Raw genomic sequence first — 9,558 nt, 5'->3', positions numbered from 1 at the left:
GCCGGCACTGGTAACGTGAGAGCACACCGCTTAGCGCGGCTCCCTGCACTCCTAGCCAGAGTACACATTGGGCAATTAACCCGATGTGTACTCTGTCTAGGAGAGCAGGGAACAGTGAGCCGACACTGGCAGCGTGAGAGCGGTGGACGCTAGTAACTAAGGTAAATATCGGGTAACCAAGGAAAGGGCTTCCCTTGGTTACCCAATGTTTATCTTGGTTACAGCTTACCGCAGGCTGCCAGACGCCGGCTCCTGCTCCCTGCTCGCTTCAGTTCGTCGCTCTCTCGCTGTGACACACAGTGATGTGTGCTTCACAGCGGGAGAGCAACGTCCAAAAAATGAAGCAGGACATTCAGCAACGACCGGTGACCTCACAGCAGAGGCCAGGTCGTTGCTGGATGTCACACACAGCGACGGGACGTCGCTGCTACGTCACAGAAAATGGTGACTTAGCAGCGACGTCGTTGTCGCTGTGTCTGACACCACCTTTTGTCCATTGTTTATTCTAGCTTCCTTATCTCCATTAACACCTTAAGCTGGTGTCACACATAACGACAACGACGTCGCTGCAACATCACCATATTCTGTGACGTTGCAGCGACCTCAACAGTGACGTCGCTGTGTGTGACACATAACAACGATCAGACCCCTGCTGCGAAATCGTTGCTCGCTCCTGAATGCTCCAGGTCATTTTTTGATCGCTGCTATCCCGCTGCTATCCCGCTGCGCCATGCTGATAAGCTGATAATCCTTGTGTTTGACACCGCAGCAGCGACGCTACGCTACGTCTGAAACCACACAACGACCGTCGACGTCGCTATGATCGCTGCTCCGTCGCTGCTTTATATAACATGTTTGACAGCTTACTAACGATCATCTATGGTCGCTGCTACGTCACAGAATATGGTGACGTTGCAGCGACGTCGTTGTCGTTATGCGTGACTCCAGCTTTAGTGAACACACATTTTAGGATCATATTATGGCGTCTATGCAATTGTCATATAGACACACAGATAATTATGCAACGACATCTATGCTTTGATTATTTACATACACAGATAATCTTATTACATTTGGACAAACGAACTATAGCCCAGGCCTACCCTCATACATTGTCAACCTGTTGTGAGCGGACGAGTGAGTGTGGGAAGCGGAGTCCCCCTTTGTAGTATCATCCTAGGCACGGGTATCACGAGTGAGTGGCATTCACAATGAGTCCGCGGCAGCAGAGTGCCGTTCCTGACAAACTGGTGGAAGCAGAGGCTGTTTTTTCTGACAAAGACCATTTATAGCTTCTTATATTACAGAACTGCAGTGTATCCATAAACACCGGATGTTATTCTGCGGCTCAGCATGGCTTCCGATTTTTTTTCTTGCACCCATAGACATGAAAGGGTGAGCCTCATCATTCATCTGCACTGCCCCATTGAATATCATTGGTCTGAGTGCAATAGTTTTTTTTAACATAAAGTATGTTTGTGTACACAAGGTCTTAGGGTGCGACTTTTTGAGCCAAACCTTGGTGGGGGTAGTCTAGGCTGATTATTTATAAATGGGAGATGTACATTGCGGGATTGTATTAATCTTAGACAGACCAGGGGGTCTTTTAGTGGCCACCCCCGGTCACACCAAATTTGTGACACTCGTCATACACAGAATTGTACTCCGTACACCTCCAGCGCACACATTACACTGCTACAGGGTTGTTAACTGGCCAGAAATTCCAGGACAGTCCATAAAAATGGGACACAGTTTCTCCCTGTCTGTAAAAAACATTTTAAAGCTATGTGCTCACGAGGGGTTTTTTTTCATGTTTTTCTTTGCTTTTTTAATGAATAAAAGCATCCCTACAATGTCTGAGAGTCCTGGCTTGTGTGCACACGCTGCTTCTTTTTTCCTTGCACGTCACTTGTTTCTGCGTGTATTTCCTGCATTTCTATAATCCTCCGCAATTCTTTATCACTACAGGGGATTCTAGTGCAGAACTTCTCCTCACACACCGCACATACAGCAGAAGGTCGTACACACACGGCTCCGCTCCGTACACATAGGGCACATTCGGCTCTGCTTCTGCTTTATACACACAGGTCCGCGTATTACACGTCGCACACACCATTCTGCTCCGTACACCTCGTACACACACGGCTCTGCTACATCCACACTGTAAACCCCTCCTGACCCCACACATAACCCTCCCCTCATTCAGCACCATGACACCCAGCACAGCAGAGTCCTGCATACACTGAGGAGCTGATCATGTGACCCTGACTCCTCCCCTCCATGTGACATCATCACAGGTCCTGGCGATGTTTTTTCTTGTCCACTATAACCCTGCTGGCTCCGCCCCCTGCACCCCCCCCCACCCCCCCCCCCATCTGCAGCTCTTACCCCCAGACCCAGCTTCTATTATAATCACCTCTATTCTCACGTGGACTTAGAATAACAATGTTTATTCCATCTGGAAACGCCCCCATCACATGACAAATTACGTCATACCTGTCAGGAGCCCGTACATTCTAGCATCTACCATATATCTAGTGTGCGGCTCTGCAGGAGGAGGTGAGTGGAGATTCCCCATTACTGGGGCAGGGGGCATTAACCCCTTCAGCTCTGAGACTTTCTTGGTGTTTTTCTCTTGCTGATTTCTATGAATCGTGAGGTTTTTGTTCCTTTTCCTCTGATAGATACAGACGCCCCAACTATGAGAGGCCGGAAGTGAGGAAACCCGTCTGCTCTCAGTCCTCGGCCCCTTTCCTGCCCTCAGTCCTCGGCCCCTTTCCTGCCCTCAGTCCTCGGCCCCTTTCCTGCCCTCAGTCCTCAGCCCCTTTCCTGCCCTCAGTCCTCGGCCCCTTTCCTGCCCTCTGTCCTCGGCCCCTTTCCTGCCTTCGGTCCTCGGCCCCTTTCCTGCCCTCAGTCCTCGGCCCCTTTCCTGCCCTCTGTCCTCGGCCCCCTTTCCTGCCCTCGGTCCTCGGCCCCTTTCCTGCCCTCGGCCCCCTTTCCTGCCCTCGGTCCTCGGCCCCTTTCCTGCCCTCGGTCCTCGGACCCTTTCCTGCCCTCTGTCCTCGGCCCCTTTCCTGCCCTCAGTCCTCGGCCCCTTTCCTGCCCTCAGTCCTCGGCCCCTTTCCTGCCCTCTGTCCTCGGCCCCTTTCCTGCCCTCAGTCCTCAGCCCCTTTCCTGCCCTCAGTCCTCGGCCCCTTTCCTGCCCTCAGTCCTCGGCCCCTTTCCTGCCCTCAGTCCTCGGCCCCTTTCCTGCCCTCAGTCCTCGGCCCCTTTCCTGCCCTCGGTCCTCGGACCCTTTCCTGCCCTCGGTCCTCGTCCCCTTTCCTGGCCTCGGTCCTCGGCCCCTTTCCTGCCCTCAGTCCTCGGCCCCTTTCCTGCCCTCAGTCCTCGGCCCCTTTCCTGCCCTCTGTCCTCGGCCCCTTTCCTGCCCTCAGTCCTCAGCCCCTTTCCTGCCCTCAGTCCTCGGCCCCTTTCCTGCCCTCAGTCCTCGGCCCCTTTCCTGCCCTCAGTCCTCGGCCCCTTTCCTGCCCTCTGTCCTCGGCCCCTTTCCTGCCCTCAGTCCTCAGCCCCTTTCCTGCCCTCAGTCCTCGGCCCCTTTCCTGCCCTCTGTCCTCGGCCCCTTTCCTGCCTTCGGTCCTCGGCCCCTTTCCTGCCCTCAGTCCTCGGCCCCTTTCCTGCCCTCTGTCCTCGGCCCCCTTTCCTGCCCTCGGTCCTCGGCCCCTTTCCTGCCCTCGGCCCCCTTTCCTGCCCTCGGTCCTCGGCCCCTTTCCTGCCCTCGGTCCTCGGACCCTTTCCTGCCCTCGGTCCTCGGACCCTTTCCTGCCCTCGGTCCTCGTCCCCTTTCCTGGCCTCGGTCCTCGGCCCCTTTCCTGCCCTCGGTCCCCGGCCCCTTTCCTGCCCTCAGTCCTCGGACCCTTTCCTGCCCTCGGTCCTTGGACCCTTTCCTGCCCTCGGTCCTCGTCCCCTTTCCTGGCCTCGGTCCTCGGCCCCTTTCCTGCCCTCGGTCCTCGGCCCCTTTCCTGCCCTCGGTCCCCGGCCCCTTTCCTGCCCTCGGTCCTCGGCCCCTTTCCTGCCCTCGGTCCTCGGCCCCTTTCCTGCCCTCAGTCCTCGGCCCCTTTCCTGCCCTCAGTCCCCGGCCCCTTTCCTGCCCTCGGCCCCTTTCCTGCCCTCGGTCCTCGGCCCCTTTCCTGCCCTCGGTCCTCGGCCCCTTTCCTGCCCTCGTTCATCGGACCCTTCCTGCCCTCGGTCCTCGGCCCCTTTCCTGCCCTCGGTCCTCGGCCCCTTTCCTGCCCTCGGTCCTCGGCCAAATAAAGATTTTGTTAATTTCTACATAGCTGTAGGCTCATGACTATTTTTATCTTTTTGATGTGGGGTCTTAAATATTTAGGTTTTATTACTAGATGTCAGGAAAATTAAAACCGTAACATTACAAAATAATAACATTAGTGACACATTAATGATTCCCCACTACATCTGTGTCACCACTATGTTAGTCCTCCACCAGTTTCTGGTCATTCTTTATGAACTTTTGATTCCTACAACCAATCAGTTGCCGGAGCAGTGGCCAACATAACCAGTGATTGGGAGCATGGAGGAGATGATTTAGTCCGCAATTCAACTTATGTTCCAGTGCTTACGTGACAAGAGGGAATAGAATGTGTAGATATTGTATTTCCTCATATGTTTCCCCTTATTATCTCCAGTAATTGTATTATTACACGGGATTCTTTATCATGTTACATCGTCATCTTCTCCCCATTCAGGTCCTTACAATATCTGATCCTCTCAGTGGCAATCTTTTTATATTTAGAGAATTTTCCTAATTGACTTGTCAAGGATGGATATGGACAGGGACAAGATGGAGAGGATATTACACCTCACCCTAGAGATCCTCTTCCGGCTTACTGGAGAGGTGAGAGATTCTGATGACGTCACATTACATCATTCTTATCTATGGGAATAACAGATGGACAGAACTGGAGAGGTGAGGACTCTGGAAATGTCTGGAGTGAGATTTATTACTGTGTCTCTCCATAACCAGGATTACACAGTAGTGAAGAAGACCTCTAGTGAGCGCTGTCAGGACCCTGTGTCTGAGGGATGGGGAAGACCCCTGAGCCCAATCACGGGGCCTAAACCTCACCCCCCGATACATGAGGACATCAATGACCAGAAGATCCTAGAACTCACCTTCAAGATGATTGAGCTGCTGACTGGAGAGGTGACACTGCTGGGAATGCTGGGACATTATACAGTAACACTATGAAGGGATCAGGGGATGACGGTATCATTGTGTGTGTCAGGTTTCTATAAGGTATCAGGATGGTGCTGTCTATTTCTCCATGGAGGAGTGGGAGTATTTAGAAGGACACAAAGATCTGTACAAGGACGTCATGATGGAGGATCCCCAGCCCAACACATCACCAGGTAATAGACAGGACTAAATACACACAGCCTATAATTATCTGTATGTAAGGAATTAATTCAGTCCCTGTATGTGTCTCCTCCAGTTCTATCCAGTAAGAGGACAACACGAGAGAGATGTCCCCGTCCTCTTCTCCCACAGGACTGTAAACAAGAAGATCCCGATGTTCCTCAGGATCATCAGGTAGATGGAGAGAAGGTGCCATGAAATCTCCCTATGATGTGTAGACGGCTGTGAAGGTCTTGTGCTCAGTCTTGTTTTATCCACCAGTATTATATGTATTATACTTGTGTAATGAGAACGGTGGAGATGGCAGGATTAGAGCTGATCATAGATGAGACTTCTCCATCTGTCTGTGACTTCTACAATATTTGTTTCAGGGTGAAGATCTGCCCCATATTAATACTACAGAGACATATGTGAGGGGTGATGAGAGGTGTGAAAAGGAGATTCCTACATATGACTACCCTGGTGAGTAGTAACTTCAGATAAGTCACAGACTCTTCTCAGTCACCCGCTGTGGCTACTTTATCGGTTGTGTTATTCAGATATCACAATCATGTGATCACCATTTTGCCTCTAGACCACAAAATTCTTTTTCATCTGGAATTGTTCAAATTACTTTGGGCACTGAAAGCCCTTCTTCCATAGAGCTTACAACCCTGAGGATTAATCTAACCCCTGGATTTAGAAAATCTTGACCAGATCTGTAATCTACAAAACCAAAAGACCATGTAAATAGAATGTCCGGACAAGTTAGAAAATCACTTGAACAATATTTTTCATATGGTGGCCCTCTAAGAGAAAGCAAAGGGTGATGATGCTGATTCCTTCCTAGAATCCTGATATATTATTGGATGAATCTACCTTCTCTCTGTTCTGTGCTGATGAATGTGCTCTTAAGCTCCCTACAAGACCAGGTCCAGTCTTTCTTGCCCAATTTAACTTTTTCCCTTTATCCTTTTTCCCCTTTAACTAATGTTAAAGAGAATTGCGATAAACTTAAAAAAACATTACATCTGTGCTATATATCTATAAGCTGTGCATGGTTTATGGTTGTCATCTACATTAATTCATGATATTCGTGTGCATGGTTCGAGCCCTGGTTTCATATCATCACTCCACATCATAAACTCCATTATATCTTTTTTCTAAGGAATTCAAATCGCTGCACAATCGCTCCTGAAATGGGGAGCACTAATACTTTGTGTACTTTTCTAGTCAGAACTACTATGTGCTCTAATGGTCCATCACAAATTAGTGCAATTCCGGTTTAGTGTTTGAGTTCTTCCCCCGAACATACATTCCTGTTATGGATGTAAATTTTTATTCTTCGTTCTTTTTTACAGGTTTATTCTATATGATTTGTTTGATTGTGGTGGAATCAGCATGCCTCACTAATGTGAGTCTGCAACTCACTGGTAGTCTTTCAAAAAAGGTCTCCGTTGTCTCTGCCAAATGCCTAAGATCTAAATTTAAGACACATCAGCTCTGCACTATTTAAAAAAAATGCAAATTAAAGAGAGAGACCAGCTCACCGGGTGCTTGGGGTGATGAGGGTGCATAGAAGCCCTGAACCGCTACCGGGAAAAATTGTAGAAAAGGGGAATAAAGTCCATCGTCCACGACCAATAGTGAAATAAAAAACTAGACTTTATCAATGTTCCATAAATTGAGTTAAAATAATGTAGACAAAAGTCTACGTGTTTCAAGTGGATAAACCGCGTTTAATGATTATCCACTTGCAACGCAAAGACTTTTGTTTACATTATTTTAATTCATATTCTATGGAAAATTAATAAAGCTTAGTTTTTAATTGAACTGTTGGCCTCAGATGCTGTTTTTTTCCCCTTTTTCTTTACATTTTTAAACATTTCTTCAGGAAACTCATCTGACAGAAAATATTGTCCCTCGGATAGTTTAGATTGTCAAAAGCTACCAAGCCACATACTTTAATTACTCCACAGATGTTCCACCCTATTTACTATTTTTTTTTTTACTCAAGAAGACTGTTGAGTTTGATCATTTCAGTAGATATGTTATTGTTAGAAATGTTCGGGTTCGGCTGGACTTAAAAAGTCCCAGACTTTACCTTGAACTTGTGCCCTGATGCTGAACCCCATATAAGTGCTAATGGACCCAAAGTTAAGTGTTATAAAATGGTGTTGGAAGGGGCTAGGGGGTTGCAAAAGAAAGCAAAAGGGGATTAAACCAGGACAATTATACTTATATCCCATATATATACACCCATATCTTTGTGGCTGAACAGAGCCTATACCACCCAGAGCTTCTGTTTTAGATTTTTCCAACAGCAGTGCCACCTGCAGAATGATGAAGGCAGCGCCTACCTACTGACTGAAGCAGACGTCAACTGAGCAGATACCAGAGAAGATGTGATACACAGTTTGTTGAATATAACAAAATGGCAGAAAACCAACGCAGTAGAAAACCCTGTAAAGTGACTCTATTTTATTTAAATGTATAACCCTTAGTGAATTCATTTATAGGAAAATTGACTTTTTTTCCACAGACACTTTCTGGAAATTAGGATGCAATGGATATTGTTTAGTAAAAATTGCAAATATTCCATTTTATTACCAAACACTTAGTGCCCAGATTTTGCTGTAGGAGACACGCACACCGTAAATTCAGTGGACTCTAGAGATGAGCGAATACCTTAATATTCGTCTTCGCTATACTCGTAACGAACATTTATAATATTCGTGTATTCGTTCCGAATAGCGAGTACAATGCAAGTTAATGGGAAATGCGAATACATTTTCTGCTGGACCTAACAGAGAGGTCTGGCTGAAATGGATGGGAAAGTGATTCATACTCACCTATCACGGCATGGCTGTCACACTGCTCCCGCTGCATCTGATTCTTCTTCTTCCCTACCGGCTCATTAGCCTCATTACATATTCACTGCTTCTCCTGACCACCGGCGTCTGTGATTGGTTGCAGTCAGACCCGCCTCTACGCCTAGTGACAGCTCTCTGCAGCCAATCACAGACGCTGGTGGGCGGGTCTATATTATACAGTAAAATAAATAATTAAAAAAAACAGCGTGGGGTCCCCCCCCCACTCCTCCTATTTTGATACCCAGACAAGATAAAGCCTCACAGCTGGGGGCTGTTATTCTCAGACTGGGGAGACCCACGTTATTAAGAGCCCCCCAGCCTAAAAAAATCAGCCAGCAGCTGCCCAGAATTGCTGCATCGATTAGATGCGATAGTTCCGTGACTTTACCCGCTCATCCTGAATGCCCTGATGTGGTGACAATTGGGGTAATGAGGGAGCTAATGGCAGCCCATAACTGCCACTAAGTCCTAGATTAATCATTGCAGCGTCTATGAGACACCCCCCAATCATTAATCTGTAAATGAAAGTAAATAAACACAAACACCAAAAAAATCCTTTATTTGAAATAAAAGACAAAGCAGCACCCTTTTTCACCGCTTTATTAACCTCCATACACTCCTCCATGTCCGACCTAATCCACAGGAGGTCCGATGGCGATTAAGCTCTACTACATCTGACGCTCACAGCGGGCGCCATAGAACAAGACTGCTCACTGTGAGGTTCAGGCCGCAACTGAAGTGAGCCGCGCAATTTGCTAGCATATCACTCAGAATGAACGCCGGGAAACCCATGATGTCACTGCCACGTGACACACACCGTCCTGTGGGACTCGCAGCTGTGATGTTAGGGGTTCAGCCAAGTTCATTCTAATTGCGCATCACTCAGAATAAACACGAGTGAACCCATGACGTCACTGCCGCGACACACACGTACTGCGAGGCCGGGTCACTGCTCGCAGCAGCATGTACTGACCTCGGTCCCCGGCAGCTCCTCCTGTCAGAGCTGTGTGCTCTGCCTAGAGGAGCTGCCGAGACACCCCAGGCTGACGGCAGATGGCAGGCCGTGATCACCACTCGCCACAACATGTACTGACCTCTGTCCCTGGCAGCTCATCCTGTCAGAGCTGTGTGCTCTACCAGGAGGAGCTGCCGAGAGACACCCCAGGCTGACAGCAGATGGCAGGCTGTGATCACCGCTCGCCGCAGCATGTACTGCCCTCGGTCCCCAGCAGCTGCTCCTGTCAGAACTGTGTGCTCTGCCAGGAGGAATTG

At 48.7% G+C, this 9,558-nt stretch overlaps 1 protein-coding gene across 2 annotated transcripts in view; it reads left to right on the top strand.

The window, feature by feature from the left end:
• The first annotated feature begins 2,394 nt into the window (after positions 1 to 2,394).
• Positions 2,395 to 9,558, top strand: part of LOC142312232 (uncharacterized) — a 92,691-nt gene continuing 85,527 nt past the window's right edge. For both annotated transcript variants that reach the window (XM_075351142.1, XM_075351143.1), the window contains exon 1: positions 2,395 to 2,559. In XM_075351142.1, the coding sequence (XP_075207257.1) occupies positions 2,478 to 2,559 (82 nt within the window). In that variant the 5' untranslated portion in view covers positions 2,395 to 2,477. The remainder of the gene's footprint in view (positions 2,560 to 9,558) is intronic.

Source organism: Anomaloglossus baeobatrachus, chromosome 5, assembly GCF_048569485.1.
Source record: "Anomaloglossus baeobatrachus isolate aAnoBae1 chromosome 5, aAnoBae1.hap1, whole genome shotgun sequence".
Classification (NCBI taxonomy): Eukaryota; Metazoa; Chordata; class Amphibia; order Anura; family Aromobatidae; genus Anomaloglossus; species Anomaloglossus baeobatrachus.
This window is presented reverse-complemented; position numbering and strand designations above follow the sequence as displayed.